The 15,466-nt window shown below is 53.0% G+C and overlaps 3 protein-coding genes across 3 annotated transcripts; 2 read left to right on the top strand and 1 right to left on the bottom strand.

The window, feature by feature from the left end:
• Positions 1–3,164: 3,164 nt before the first annotated feature.
• BDP55DRAFT_559019 (uncharacterized protein) lies at positions 3,165–4,693 on the bottom strand (the record flags this gene model as incomplete). The annotated part of the gene is made up of 2 exons (XM_060569861.1): positions 3,165–3,590; positions 3,680–4,693. 2 exons carry the CDS (start codon positions 4,691–4,693, stop codon positions 3,165–3,167), a joined length of 1,440 nt encoding a protein of 479 aa, XP_060426214.1.
• A 2,562-nt stretch (positions 4,694–7,255) lies between these two features.
• BDP55DRAFT_731664 (uncharacterized protein) lies at positions 7,256–11,405 on the top strand (the record flags this gene model as incomplete). The annotated part of the gene is made up of 3 exons (XM_060579837.1): positions 7,256–8,793; positions 9,379–11,039; positions 11,092–11,405. 3 exons carry the CDS (start codon positions 7,256–7,258, stop codon positions 11,403–11,405), a joined length of 3,513 nt encoding a protein of 1,170 aa, XP_060426213.1.
• Positions 11,406–13,239: 1,834 nt separating this feature from the next.
• On the top strand, positions 13,240–15,012 carry BDP55DRAFT_273908 (family 10 glycosyl hydrolase). The gene is made up of 3 exons (XM_060566438.1): positions 13,240–14,068; positions 14,177–14,411; positions 14,597–15,012. Exons 1-3 carry the CDS (start codon positions 13,547–13,549, stop codon positions 14,893–14,895), a joined length of 1,056 nt encoding a protein of 351 aa, XP_060426212.1. The 5' UTR covers positions 13,240–13,546; the 3' UTR covers positions 14,896–15,012.
• Positions 15,013–15,466: the final 454 nt, after the last annotated feature.

The following is a 15,466-nucleotide window of genomic DNA, read 5'->3' as shown; positions in this document are numbered from 1 at the left end:
GATTGCTAGCGTGTCGTCACGTTGATCTTTTTTTTTTTCTGCTCTCCGCACGGCGTTTCTTTTTGTACTTTGGGAGGGTTGGCTGCCAGTTTTTGTTTTCATATTTTCTTCTTTCTTGTGGTTTCGTATTGGCTTTGGGTTAATGGGACGGACAAGGAACTATCTGGATCTGGGCGGCTCGGACTCTGTTCCGATTTGAATTTTTCGCAACATCTGTTCCGCTCGTAGAACGGCTTCCCCGGTATTAGCTCTGGGGAATGTCGGAAGCGATGCGTGCAAGTACTGTAAGCCAGTATCATGGCACTGGAGGATTTGGCCGCAACACAATACAATCTGCGCTGGTTGCGCCTTTCCTCACTCTTGCAATCCCGTCTCACGTCGCATTCTGCTCTGATGCCAATCTTGCTGTTCACAGAAGCCATCTCGCAAAGTATAATACCGTATACCCGTAGACCAGGCGTGTGGGATGGAGTGATATGCCGCCCTCGGACGACTTTTGGATGGTCCGATATTCGCATCCGAAGCGTGGATGCGTGGGTGCATGTTCGGACAAAAACGATGGGTTGTGCAGTGAAGATCCCTATTTGCCGACACGGCCGTGAGAGCCGAATGATCCCTCCCACTCACCCCGGCCCCATCTCTTTGCTCTGCAGTCGCGTACTTTCTGCCGTGGGACCATTTCCACGTAACATGAATGATCAGTGAAGGAGACATAAGGGAGAGGTCAGATACCGGCACTGATCATTGCGTCTGGAATTATCTTGGTCTGCAAATCTAAGTACCGGTTCATCTCCCGAGTCTCTTCATCTCCCGAGTCTCGATTTGCCTCCAACGATGTCGAGAACGGACATTGTTATCCCGTTGGATGGGAGCCGGTCGCTGGAATGGAAGGGGTGCCGGGGTGTTAGTTCCAGGGTCAGGGTCGAGGTGTGTAGTGGGGGTGGGGGGTGGTTATCTGTATCCGTACGGAGTACGGATATGGGATGGTCGCTGTGAGATGCTGCAGGGAAACGGAGCTCGGCTGCACATTGAAGACGAAAAAAAAGATTCAATCTTTTTGTCCTTCGCACTCTCGCGAGACTCCAGACTCCAGAGTCCAGGGTGAAGGGAGCTAACCTCGCAATAGGTAGCATGCTCTGCAGAGTGCAGATAGACACAGACCCATCTATCCTCCAGGCAGGCCTCCAAGCTCTTGTCTCTCTCTGGCCGCAGGGCCCCTGTCGATGGCCATTGCTGCACTGGCACGGTGCAGTTGGAGGTTGGAGCTACGGGTGAACCGGGGGCGGCGTGATGGTGCGCAATCTACAGATTATGGGACCAGGGGGTGAGCTCGGAGAGGAGAGGACAGGACGTTGGAGAGATTTTGGGGGCCCAACAGGCTACACTAAGGTAATTCCCCTTTGTTCTTGGCCAGGGGCCTGGGTCGATGTATCTGTACGTCTGAGGCATGAACGGGGGGTTTTTTGACCGTGGGAGATGTCACTGATTGTTTCTTGTCTGTTGAATTTCGGCGCCGGACGGATTGGACCTTGTTGCTTTCTTACCTTGACTGCCCAGAGTATCCCAGGCAGCGCCGGTATCGTATCTCGAATGGGCGAGTGCATACAAACTGACCAAGTACGGAGTAACAGACTCAGGTTCACCCATTTCGTTCCCGTCGGATACTCGGGCGGAAGGCTGCCGTATGTGCGTTGATTGTCTGGTTCATCCTTAGTTATGCTGCACCGTACGGATATCGGATGATTTCGTTGGAGGGGGGTGTTTTTGTTTGCTCGAGGTGCTGATGGTCCGCTATAGACACGACAGAAAGTGGTGCGACCGTTGGGAAAGCGGAGAGGCTCTCCGCATTTCATTTGCCCCCGGGTTCTTCTTGAGTGCAGAGTCTAGGGAAGAGGAGTCCCTGAGGAGGGGGCGCATCGAAGGAGGATTTGGTGGGAACATTGAAGCAAAGGAAGGTGAGAGCAGCCATTGTTACGGCTGGGAAGGAGACGGGACGTGTCGCTGTCAAGGTTGGACCAACCTACCGTGTTCACGTCGCACAGGATCGTCGGCCGGTGTTTGAGAGGGGTATTCCCCGGAACGGCGCTTCGGGAAGGTCGGCGGCGCGCTACGGGAGAGAATGGCGCGGGGTGGTGGTGGTGGTGGTGGTTGGTACGTGCTTTGTCTTCAGGGTTTTGCTTGCTTTTTCTCTTCTCTTTTCCATATCGCCTCGTCTGTCTGTACCCATTTTGCTTTTTTACACTTGCAGAGTCTGAGAGTACTATCCCGACGTCTCGAAACCGAGACATGCAGAGACATTTGGACCAACGGGATGCGGTACTCGCTCACTTACGATCTGACCGCCTGGCGAGTGGATTGACAAGGGACAGGCCTGATCAAAACCGTCAAAGTCGTGATGTCGTCGAACATGGGGTGGTCTCCACCTAACCGGCGTTATCTGATGGGCTGTTCATTGCTACAAAAAGTACTTTGTCGCGAGATGAGCTGGAGCAGACCCCGGGATGCCGAGCCACGATGGCAACGATTGGTATCCACGGAATAGCATGGTTTGGACGTGCAGTCGAGCAAGGGTAGGTTTACATTGATAGCTACAAGGTCATTGGAGACAAAAGAAATCTTTCGAGTTGCTGCAAAATGCAATTTACGTTGCGTTGAATCGGCCATCGCACAGGGGACAGGAAAGTCCCTCTCCTCTACGATAACAAGCCAGCGAGCCCAGGATCTATCCGCAAACGTCTTCTATCGTACAGGCTGGGGCCATCGCCTTCCCAGCCACGCATTATTGTGCCTGTGAACGCGCAAGTCGCATCTGGATGAGCCACACATCCAACTCGTAGCTGTCCCATTCGATGGATGACACGTATCTGGCAAGCCTGTGTCATGTTCATTTCTTCAAGCTTCATCCTATATCGGCCGAGTCCATCGACCCAGTTGCATAATCGATCAGCGACAGATCTTTGTCCGATCTAAGGGTCGTCCCGGGAGTTGATTGGCAAAGTAGGCCAGTGGAGGGGGTCATCAGATCTGAGCTCGCGTCCCACTGTACCATCGCAATCGCTCGGTTTCGTGTCGTAAGGTAGCACAGCTCTTGGAGCTGGCAGCCTCAATGGTGAACCCTATACCGCCATCGGACTCTTGGCGGCCCGTCCAAAGCACATTCCGGCTCAGACGTACATGCCTCGATCTTCACCCTCAATCAGCTTGACAGTGACGCCGTTCTTGCCGTCGCGAGCGATCTCATACTTGCCACCGAGGACCAGGTCCTTGGCAACAAGCTCGCGCGTGCGGCCGAGCGACTCAATGTCACTGATGCGCTGGATGGTAGCCTCCAGATGATCCCTGAAGCCCTTCTCGGCGCAGATCTCCTGGAATGCGCGGTGCATGGGCACAGATGAGGCGCGGACGTCAGCGTTGGCCGCGATACTGAAAAGGTTGAGCCGGTCCATGTTGCGGATGAAGTCGGCGCGTGTCATGATTTGCTGCGCCTTGTGCATGGGAAATTTGGGCAGCATATGGCCCTTTTCCTCGTCGTAAAGCTCCATATCTTCTTCCTCATCTACGAGGGCTTGGGCGAGGACCATGGCGCCGGCCTGTCATTGATTGTCAGATCAGTTTGCCCACTAGAGAGAGTCATTGTGCCAAGTTATGACGATATGTAAAAGGGAGGGTGATTACGTACAGCCCACTTCTGCTGGTCCATCACGTCGTCATCCATCTCGGCGCCGAGAATCCAGCACTGGTTGAGGAACCATGTCTTCTCGACCGCGCAGATGGATTTACAAGTAGCAATCATATCCCTACTCTTTGCAACGCGGTTCAAGAATGATAGTCGGCCGCCTACAAGGTCATAGACCTCCTCGAGTTTCGTCGGGCTTAGCTTTTCGTTGAAATACTTGATGCGGTACTTTGCGAGAGCTGCGATAGCTTGGCGTTTAGGCAGGTCGCGCACCGACATGATCTCCATCCGCGTAGCCAGCTGCTTGAACCGCTCATAAACCCAGTAGTCATCCGTGTTGAAGACCATTGTCACGAGGTTGGACGCCGCCCACTGTTCGGCACGTTGCTGGAGAAGTTCAATCAGATCCTTGCCATCGTCGTCGTCGCGGATCAGGTGCATTTGGTTGATGATGACAACCAGGGGCTTCTTTCGCGTAGACCGGTTGACCAGAGCAACCTTTTCAAGCTTGTTGAGGGCACGTTCGATATCCAATAGAGCCGTCGTATCGCGAGGACCGCGTTCGCTGAAGTATCCGCCAATGTAATCCTCGTGGAACTCAAAGTCGAGGGCCTTACCGAGGCGTATGCGCACAATCTCCAAATCTGCGTGGGCCTCAAACATGGCCACGCCTTCGCCGTCGATTTTGCGCATGGCCTCGATTAACATGCTGCTCTTGCCGGTCCCCTTCTCGCCCATGAGCAAGAAATAGTGCCCGGCCTCTGATCCGTCGATGATTCTATCGACGCGCGCCTGCTCTGGCCGCTGCACCCACCGATCATCGGCCTCGGCGGAGGTTTGTGGCACTTCCTTTCCGATGGCGGCAAGTTCAAGAACGGGGTCACCCGGCGTGAAGGCGCGGGTCATCTTCTTCAGTACAATACGCTTGTATGTCTTGTGGTAAGCGTAGCCTGCCACTGCGAAGCCTGCCGCAAGAACGAGGATGGAGGCAAACGATGTCGCGGCAGACTCGAGCATCTTCTTGGGAAGACTGTCACCGCCATCATGGGCTCGAGGGGCGACAGGTTCTGACTTTGAGCTTGATCGTGATTGATCTAGGTTGGAGGTCAGCTCTTGTTGCAATGATGAGGCCACGGTGAGGATCAGCTGAAGTGGACGTTTCACTTGAGATCCCTCTTCATTGGCCGAAGACGCAAAATCCGTTTTACTGGGAAGTGCACAGGCAACAATCGTCACGAAGCAATATGTGACAGCAGCCGGTTCGCAGTCTGATTCGCTGTGGGAACCAGTCGAGATCTGACCTGCAGCATCTTGGCTTGCATGATCGGGTCTTCGGCTACACAGAGATGTAGCATCCTTGTCCAAAGCATCCAGAAGAAGCAGGAATCTGGCGCCCAGCCTCGCGCAGCCGCACCTCTTTTGGAGTCTTGCAGGTGTCACATCACATCCATCTCGCCAACATTACACGAAGGAACACCGCACCGACGACGAGAAAGGATGGGGGATGAAGAGCGGTTACAGACGAAGAAATGAGAACATACGCGCACCAACTCACCGGATCTTGCTGGCGGGTGTGTGGAGAAGTAGGCGGCGGCTGTCTTGACGGCCGATGAAGGTGGTGCCAATGCCGGTGCCGTTCTTGCCGGTGCTGACAGCGGCCCCCAAGGACCGCGGCGGCAGCCACGCGTTCCAATCCACCGGGTCGGAGAGGGGCGCAAGTGCGACAGCATAAGCTGCCCACCCTTGCTCGCCAAAGTCATCGTTAATATGTAATGAGCATCTGCAGGGCCTGCTGCGGCTCAGAATTCCAATGTCGACGGGTCGCTGAACAGTCCTCGCCAAGTGTAAAAAGCGTCTCGGAGTGGAGGGGGGAAAGGCCGGCCGGTTCTGGCGGGCAGCAAATGTGGTGTAGGGAATTAAGCAAGGCACGGCGGAGAGTGCGCGAGATTTTTGATTGTTTATGGAACAGACAACAGGGAAATTAAGGAACGAAGAGAAAAAAAAAGACGACAAAGAGTCAGTGTCGGTCAAGCCACAGGGGAAAACAAGAAACACAACGTCGGTGGTACTAAAGGAGGAGGACTCCGAGAGCTCCTGCTACATCTTTGGCCTTTCTTGGCATGATTTTTGACCTTCTTTCCTTGGCATTGGCCCCTGCCCAGCTGAGGGACGAACCCAAGTGTGGCGCACTCAGACACCACGAGGTGGGTATGATCACGTGAGACATTTGAGCTGAGATGTGGCTGACGCCCCACATGCCATTCATCATGTACCTTAGGTAAGCGACATCACGTCTACTGGCTTCACAAATCAAGTTCCGAATTCAGGTAGCTGTGGATCCAAACATCTCAACGACAAACCGATGGCGACGTTTCATCAAACTGTTGTCTGCTGAGAAAAGGAATCAGTACGTGTTCTACAAAGCCAAGCCTGACCTCTTCATTTCCATGATGTTTTCTCCACCGTTGTGATGGGTTTCAGATGCTTGATTATATCTTTATCTTCTTCCCGAACTACCTAGCCTATCTCTCTCGACTTATGTACGGATAGAGACTTGTTAATCTTTTTACCGGAAATAGTATTACTATGTACCTGCAAAGCATATTACCGCTGGTGCTTTAGTTCTTAAATTCACATGAAACAATGGCAGCACCGTTTGATATTTCTTCTATCCTCTTCAATAAGGTTTATTGCGGAACTTGTTGACGTGAGATATCCGTGGTCTCTCTACCTCCCTACCAAGTAGTACTACCCAGCATTGATTGCAAAGACTTGAAAGTATAGACTGAACTGAACAGGACTGGCTTTAGTCAAGACAGTTGGAAATGCCAGACTTGAGGTGTTGATTTCCTCACATTCTCCGAACGTACATGTGTGTGTGCTGCCTTGTTGGCTGTGATCATTTGTGCGGTCTTGTCTTTCTACAGACAGAACCCACGTCCACGTCCGTGTCTTTCTATAGGCAAAACTTGTCAACAACGCGAGGCATCCTCTCTGAGAATCACCATCACTGAAGCTGGCTCGGTCTGTGCGTTGACTTCACCATCGTTCCTTCCCTCTAACTTACTTCCTTTGCCTGACGCGCCTGCCCATCACGCGCTTCACTGTTTATTTTTTCCTCCCACAAAGGTATTTTCATTCTGCCCGCTCCAACTACCGCATATCTTACGCTTCGCATTCTCTGCCTGTCCTCCCATATCACAATCTCTTCTCTTGCACCTCCAACCCTCGCACCAGGAATTGTTCTTCTATGATCTTTGTCATTACTCCGCGATTGGCAATATTGGAAGGCATTGCGAAGGTAGCTTTAATTGGTTGTTGAGGCTGAGAGAGTATGTTACTAAAGCTTCATTTTTTTGTTGATCCCCCCGGACACTGACTGATGTTGGTGTAGATCCTCCCAAGTCGGCCAAACTTTTGGGGCTTGGACATTGAAAACCCTGCTTGGATTACTCTATCCTCTCTCTTGGGTTCCTTGTACCAACTACCCAACCTGCTTTTCTGCTACCGACCTTCTCATTTATCACCTTACGCGGAGCTACTAAGTCTGCCAGCTGTGCTACAGCCTTGAGCGCAACAATGGCCCCCAAACCAAAAAAGAGCAAGAGTTCGCAGCTTTCGCGTTTTCGATCAGATTCTGATCACTCACTTTCGCAAACTTCCAACACCCCTCGTCAGATTCCTCCTCCAACTCAGTCACAGACCCGTCCACCAACTCCGATACCCAATGAAGTTGATCGATCCACTCCTCTCGCGAGGCTTTTTCGACGTAACCGAACCAACACTACACTCAATACCGCCCATCAGCTAGCTTTAGAAGCCCCTCCTTTCAAAATCGATCGCAGCTTCCCGGCCACTACCCCGGCCCCAGCTCCACCTCCGCCTCTTCCCACTCCTCTTCTAGCGGGATGCCCAGGCCGCGAGATCACAGGCGCGAAGACAAACGGTCGCGAATGGGCTTGCGACTTGGACGAGCCTCCTGTCTTGGACTATTCCGAGGAGCTTTCCAAGACTGACTTCGATGAACACCCATTGGCCCATTACATCAAGCTGGAAAAGGGATGGGAGAAGCACCAGCTTGCCATGTTCGGCCTCATATTGCCAGCCAAGGTCGAAAACGGGACTCCTATCTATACTTGGGAAAGTGACCCTGAAGACGAAGAGGATATGGTAATGGACATGGCATTGGCGCTTTCAGAGGAGAAAAGACAACCTGCCAAGCCATCCGCCCAAGTGGAGCGACCAAGAACGCCCTCGAACATTCTTCACAAAGTCAAGTCTTTCGCCAACTTCATTGCCACATCTGATGCAGAGAAGGAAGTCCCCGAGCTCCCAACGTTGAAAGAACTACTTGACCAGTTCGGTCTACCCCCCGGAACCCCTGACGACTCGGCGCTTCGGAGCTTTCTTCGTCCGACCCGGTCTAGCAATTCTCTGCGACCAAAGACGCCCACTCGTCCTGTTCCTAGTGCTACCAAGTTACGCAGCAAACGAAGCGCAGGAACTGAAAGATCTCAGATCTCCAATCCCATCGCTCCAGAGGAAATGAGGCGTGTTGGATCTGACTTCAGTCGGGCGGTGGCTCGACGCGGCAGAAACGTTTCGGAAGGCGAACGAGATTCGCTCTATGCATCATCTTTGCGAAGCCCGTCAAACTTGATCTCCCGGTCCCTTTCGACGAGCGTCCCTCTGTATCTACTTCAGCCTCAACACCCTACCGTCTACTTTGGACAGAATGAGGCTCCTCCCGAGTTTCGACATGCCCCGCCTCGCCTAGCTCCCATGGAGTACACTCGACAGTACTACATCGCCAAAGCTAAGGCAGAGAGGGAAGGCGTCGACTGCACAATCCGCAAGCCTGACGCAGTCTGGGCTTGGACAGAAGATTTCAAGGAGTTCCTTCTGCTTCCGCAACTTCCCGCAGGCCTCCAAAGAAACTTCTTGCCTGACGATGGCAAAGACTGGAAGGTTTCCACCATGGGTCGGTCATCCAAGAACAAAGATATCGGCAAAAGAAGTTCCTTCGTTCCTCTTCCGTTGGACCTCGGCCCTTATACCCCGCTCATGCCTGCACACTTCCACAGCAAGTCCTACTCCTTCATCGGCTCAGGCCATAAGTACTGTTCATCTAGTGATGAATCCTATCTCGATCGTCCCGCAGCGGCCGGATATGTGAGTCTAGTGCAGTCAACAAGGTTGCTGATCGACAACTCTTCTACTCCCATGGTAAAAGAAGAAGATAAGTGCTTCGTTGGTGTTTCTCTCAATACCACCAGCGGGACAACAGGCTTCTCTCGTCCAGGAATGACTGAGGCATCTCCTCTGGACAGGGCTTCTATCACAACACCACCATTGTCTCTTGCTTCCCAGCGAGCTTCTAGTGAAGCACAACCGACAGATGTACTCACAACTACCCTTCTTCGTCCTTACAAGGCTGAACAGCTGCCCCTTGAGGGTCATCATCGGGTCAGCAGTAATACACAAGCTGCATCGAATGAAGTCGCTTTGCGCGATTCCTCTCATGAGTCTTATCGGAGAAGCACTGCACCAATGTCATCGTCAACAACAAGTGTTGCACAAAGCTTGCCTACACATCGTCCACAAACTGGGGTGAAAGAAGTGCATGCGTCGCCTTGCTATGGTCCTGCAACTTCGTACGAAAAATTTCGCCATCAGTTCACACTAACAACCACAGGTTACAGGGACGAAAACAACGTATCCCCTCTCAGCTTTGAGCATTTGCAAGAAATGTTTTTTGATGGAACTGTGTCTCCTCTGAGCAACTCGCCGGCATCTGCACAGACTGAGGTCTTTGCGCCAGAGGTCATGCGGAGACAGGAGCCTCAACAGACTTTGGACGACGCTCTGACACCCATGGTTGAAGATGAGACATTTCACCAAAGCATCTCAGATGATGCAGCTGACATTGCAGATACTTCTTCCGTTTACTCACAGGATAGTACTGTCACAGCAGTTCACCATCCTTTGACTGAATGTCGCCCTTCTTCGACAGACTTGATGTTGCTGGTGCCTACGACCAGTGAGCTTGAGAATGGAGAGGGTTTGACCCCGCGCCAACCAGAGAACCTTCCTTCCCATGCCGCCCACTCTCAGGAAAGAGCTTCACGACGCTCACCTGTCCTCGAAGCTATTTCATACATTCCAAGTTCAGAGACTGCCCAGTCTTATGCCGCTCATGAGGAAACTTATGACACTGCTGATCACAGATACTCTGAGGCTCCGTCCAGTACCATCAGCAACTTCTCGTCGCAAGTAACTGGATCTACTGCGGACCGACAAGATCGCTACTCTGTTGCTTCTCATGTGAGTACAGCCACATCTGTTTCGACATCCGCCTCTTTTCGACTTCCCATCCAAGGCACTCCGGCCAGCCTGGAAACCGATTATGTCAGGGCCAGTAGCAAGTATGCGCGCAAGGTGGGCACTGAGATACCGGCTCCGGAGGCTTCTTCAAGAATCTCCAGCATGCGGGCCAAGGACCCTCTCCCGCCCTCCCGGAGCTCTGTCACGAGAAATCCATCGTCTTCTCCTGGCATTCCTTCCCCAGTCACCTCAGCCGATACTGCTGCCTACTACCGCCAGAAGCGCCTTCCTAAGCGACCAGAGCCGGCACAAAAAGACCCCGTCACTGAGGCCATCGAGTCTTCCCGCAACTCAGAACTTCCATCTCTTCACGTCAGAAGACGCAGGGCAGTCCCGAGCCTTCCTCAAATTTCGGCATCTCAGGCATACCCGAAGCCGCTGAGGCTCAGCACGATGAAGAGCCCCAGTCCGGCGCCTACGGCATCAACTGCCGACCGCGCAGCTTCCGCTGCCAGCACTGGAACTGTCGCGCGTTCAACTTCGAGGCTCATCACGGATATCGGAAACGAGTTGAACCGCGAGATGGAAGAAGTCTTGTCGCCTCGCTCCGCCGCCATGGCTCACCGCCCGCTGCCACCAAAGAAGGAAGCTGACGTCGATACGCCTACTCGTCGCCCTCGCCAAGTCCAGTCGATGAAGTCAATTCCCTTCGACGCACCGCCTCTCCCGGCGCCCAACAAGCCGCTTCCCTCTATCCCGAAGCCCAAGACGCCTAAAGCCAAGACGTCAATGCCCAAGATGAAGACTGGGGCTCCTGATTCTGCCTCCATCGACGTGGACTTTGGTCCCGGTCCTGCCAGGTCTTACATTCCCGCCCGTCCGCCGCCGCCCATCCCGGCCTTGAAGCCGATTGACACCACTTCGCCGTCTGCTTTCGATACGACTTTCGACCCCTACGTCACTCGAGCCGACTTTTCCATCAAGAGAGACCGCACCGTCCGTCCCGCAGCGTCCATGGCGGCGATGTCTCCCCGTCCTAGTAAGTTCACCTGCGAGCTCGACGTCGCAACCGTACTGACAACAGCCCGCAGCACCTTTGGTCGACCAGCGCCAACAGCGCGTCAATCAGCCGGTAACCGCGGCTCATGTGCAGAGACCCGCCGATGCGCCTTCCCGATTTTTGGGTAAGATGGCATCGATGGCCGAGCTCAAGAACGGCAGAAGAGATACGATTTCGAGTCGTTCGACTGACAGCGACGATGCCGTGGGTATGAGAACTTTCCTTAGCGAGGACAGTGCTGCTTCTTCCGCATCCTCGTCTACCAGAGACAAGGCCACATCGGGATCGAAGCGGAAATTCTTGAGCAATTTATTCAAGAGAAACCGCAAGGATGATGAGAACTGAGCTTCTGTTACGGGGAGAGGGTGAGGACTAGGAAAGAGCGAGGTCTGAAAGGGAATGTTCACAGACCGAGCTGTGTTATCAATATTTGTACAACTTTGAAGAGAGATGATGGCCTGGGAATTGGGGATTGTGTATAATGGTTTGACAAGTACATTTCTCATTACGAGATATTAGACTTGACGCAGGGGGGGAATCATCAATGAACAATGTGTTACTCGACTTCCTCGGCTTTCCTCTGCCATCGACCACGCCTCTAATTCGCGAAGATAGCCTCCTGCGATTGTGACGCAGGGCCACAGTCACAGACGATAGGTCGTCTGTCCATGTCGATAACCTTGTTGATCGAGACGGGAAGGGCATACAGGATGGATATATGTGTTCTCTAAAAGGTCAATGATGGCGAATCCCTTTGTTCCCGCGCATCCATCGTGGTACGGAATTCGAGTAAAGTAGCCCTTCGTATTGAACGAGGATCAACATATTACTGAGTGCCCTGACAGTAAGACTGATTCGGTCAGCGGGGGGTTTATCTCAGAAGCGTGGGCCTAGTCACCGATTCTACTAAGAGAATAAGGGAAACAAAAGTAACGAGTCTTGGGGTGAAGCAGTAGGGTTGGCTGAAGAAGACATAGGTAACGAGCCAACTTCAACCCACGATGTTGATGAGGTCAAGTCATTCCAGAACAGCCTTTTGAGTGGTCTCGGCTGGGAATTATGTCATCCGGGCCCGGCGTCCAGGTGGGGATGGATCCTTCCGATCGCTGTGTCCGGGCCGGCAGGTGGAGAGTACCCTGACAGAACCCCTGAGGAGGGCCCCTGGCTGATGCAACGCCTTAAGGCGGGTACGCACCAGAGGAGGTCATACCGGGTCGTTGATTACCTCAAAACTGTCATTCGTTATCTCATATTGCCAATGGCACATCTCGTAGTCGGTTACTGGAAGAGAGAGGAGAAAGAGACTGCGAATCGATCAAACATGTGGCCCCGACGCCGCTCATCGTCTTCAGAACTTTCAAGCTACCACCGCCATTGCGCGGACAGAAGACGTGGCGGGCCACGCAGAGTTGACGCGGCTAGAACACTTTGGCTGCGCGGCTAGAGTATATATAGTCCTGTCCCCGAGATTATTAAATTCCATTCAATCACATTGTTTTCGTTTTTGTTGTTACGTTTGTGGCCCCCAAACAAGCGGCAAGGAGGCTGATGGAATGTTGGTTCGGGTGTCGTGCAGACCCGGGTCGCCGGAACGGGAACGGAGCCCATCACCCTCCTGTGCTAAATTTGAACCCAACGTGCGGTCTCCGTACTCTTCGTACTTCAATTGATGCTCCCCTATGTCGCTATTATCCGACGGGATGATTTGGAGAAGCCGAAAGAGAGGAAGCGACACAGGGAAGCTCCCTGTGCTTAGTATGATTGGACCACCCGAAAGAACTGGGGATCTGCCATTGCAATCAAAGGCTATTTTCGACACGGAAAAGGCTATTATAGTAAAAGCACTTAATCGTCGACAGCCGGGGGCCTAGCAAGTTTTCAAGGCCGTTTTCATACTTTCTCCAAGGGGAGGTTTTGCGCGCTCTCTTTTCACTGGAATGCGCGCACAACCGAGACAAATCGAGTGGCGGCTCAAAATTACGCAGTAGACATCCATCTCTTCTCTTTGTTTTCCTTACGCCGGAGCTTACGTTGAATGCCCGCCGGCGGTTTCCCCCCGTTTGAACCTGACTTGCGCGCGCGACCCCCAAAATCAAAAGGGTCTCCAAAAAACAAACTTCTTTGATGGGAAATTTCCCACCGCACAGGCGATTTAGAGATGCCAATGTTTGCCAAGGGGTCGGGCTGGAAAGAGAGAAACGGGAGGCCCGGACTGCGAGCCTCCGCGCCGAACGGAAACTAATAAGTTGACAAGTTTCCCCCAAAGGGCGAGCATCACACCCACATACGCGCTTTGCTTGAATTGATTCCCTCTTCAAGAGTGTTTTATTTTCATTCCCAGTCATTCCTTTTTCAGACACTCATTCTAGACCAAACTTGCCCATAGACACTCGTTGTAGAAACACAACACCCGCGCCAGTTTGGATAAGGCAACAATTCAATATCCACCATCACCAAAAGAAGAAGAAAAGAAAAAAAAAAACACCATGAAGCTCTCCCTCCCCCTCCTCCTAGCCCCCCTCGCCGTCCTCGGCCTCCCCACCACCGACAACACGGCATCGCCCTCTCACCACGCCGCCCGCGGCACGGGGCCGCACGCCCACCACGCCGCCGCCCACCTCCTCACCCGCCAATCCCCAACCAGCATCGACAAGCTCTTCAAAGCAAAGGGGAAACTCTACATTGGCGTCTCGGGCGACAACGGCATCATGCAGCAGGGTAAGACCGCCGCCGTCATCCAGCAGAATTTCGGCCAGGTGACGCCCGAGTACTCCATGAAGTGGGACGCCACAGAGCCCACGCGGGGCAACTTTGATTTCACAAACTCGGATTTCCTCGTCAACTTTGCGCAGAAGAATGGCAAGAGCGTGAGGGGGCATACCTTGCTCTGGCATCAGGCTTTGCCGGCGTGGGTGTCGGCCATCAAGGACAAGGCGACCATGACCAAGGTGATTGAGACGCACGTCAAGACGATTGTGGGAAAGTACAAGGGCAAGATCAGGTCTTGGGTATGTCTCTTTTTTTGCTTCACTTACAGAGTATCTCAAGACGGTTTCTTCTTCCGTTTTGATTTCCTCTTACAAATATGACCGTATGCTGACAAAGGGTACACAAAGGACGTCGTTAACGAAGTCTTCAACGACAACGGCACGATGCGCAGCACAGCCTTCTCCAACGTCCTGGGCGAAGCCTACATCGGCATCGCCTTCCGCGCCGCGCGCCTCGCGGATCCCGCGGCGAAGCTGTACATTAACGAATACAACCTCGACAACGCCGGCTGGGGCAAGGTCACGGCCTTGGTGAGCAAGGTGAACCAGTGGATCGGGCAGGGTATCCCCATTGATGGCATTGGTGCGTTTGCTTCTCGGTTTTTTTCTTTTCTTCCTTCCTTCCCTTATCTCATCCCCCTCTGCCCCATGGAGAAATCTGTCAATATGAGAAACTCGTAGATGGAGACGAGCCCAGAGACGGGAAAGGGGGACACAAACACTCAAGACGAAAACAAGTGGGATGACTAACACCACACACCAATCCAGGCTCCCAAGCCCACCTGGCAGCAAACATGTCAGGCAACATCCAAGCCGCCCTCGAAGTCCTCGCCCGCTCCCGCGCCTCCGAAATCGCAATCACCGAGCTCGACATCCCCGGCGCGCCGCCCAATGACTACGCCACCGTCGTGGCCGCCTGCCTCAACGTGCCCAAGTGCAAGGGCGTCACCGTCTGGGGCGTCAGCGACAAGCAGTCGTGGATGGCCACCGCCAAGCCCCTGCTGTTTGACGAGAACTGGAACCCCAAGCCTGCGTATAACGCCATTGCTGCGAGGTTGCGTAAGTGAGGGCGAACCTCAGGGGAAGCAAGAGATTGAGGATTGGTATCAACCGTAGGATTGGTATTTGTATTAGAAAGCTCTGTTATATACCTGATACATAAAACGAGACTGTGCTCTCCAAGCGTCGTGGAGCTGAGCTTCACTGCGCTCAAACTTCCAGAGCCTATCTGCTCAATTATTCACAAACATTTTCCTGTCCAACCAAACATCACACAGCCTCGATCCTATTATATAGGATGAATGAGTAGAGCTAGGCTACTAGCTGATAGAAAGGAGGTAGACACGCTTTGGCTTCCAGCCCTTGTCCTCGAGGCCTGGACCAGGGCAAGTCAAGGAGAGATAATGTCGTTGTGGGATAGCTGCTTGATATGCCAGCTGGAACAGGGAAAGGGCGAGGGGGAAAAGTCTCCAACAAACGCGCACTCGATACCGTTCAGCCAGAGAAAAAGATCGCCTTGTAAAGTAATTCACGACTGTGGACAAGTCACGTATCACTCATGTGCACCATGGTCTTTTGAATGTTGATCGATTAAATAATTCTCATTCCTCATGAGCGAAACCTCTTAATGCAAATTGC

This window comes from Colletotrichum godetiae (genome assembly GCF_030913485.1).
Source record: "Colletotrichum godetiae strain CBS 193.32 chromosome Unknown BDP55scaffold_40, whole genome shotgun sequence".
Classification (NCBI taxonomy): domain Eukaryota; kingdom Fungi; phylum Ascomycota; class Sordariomycetes; order Glomerellales; family Glomerellaceae; genus Colletotrichum; species Colletotrichum godetiae.
The sequence above is the reverse complement of the archived record's forward strand: the minus strand, read 5'-3'. Positions and strand labels throughout refer to the sequence as shown.

Bases quoted from the DNA above. Each gene is read 5' to 3' on its own strand.
- BDP55DRAFT_273908 (XM_060566438.1), top strand. From the start codon at position 13,547: ATGAAGCTCTCCCTCCCCCTCCTCCTAGCCCCCCTCGCCGTCCTCGGC. The intron at 14,069-14,176 runs GTATGTCTCTTT...GGGTACACAAAG, and splicing joins AGGGCAAGATCAGGTCTTGG to GACGTCGTTAACGAAGTCTT. The intron at 14,412-14,596 runs GTGCGTTTGCTT...ACACCAATCCAG, and splicing joins TATCCCCATTGATGGCATTG to GCTCCCAAGCCCACCTGGCA.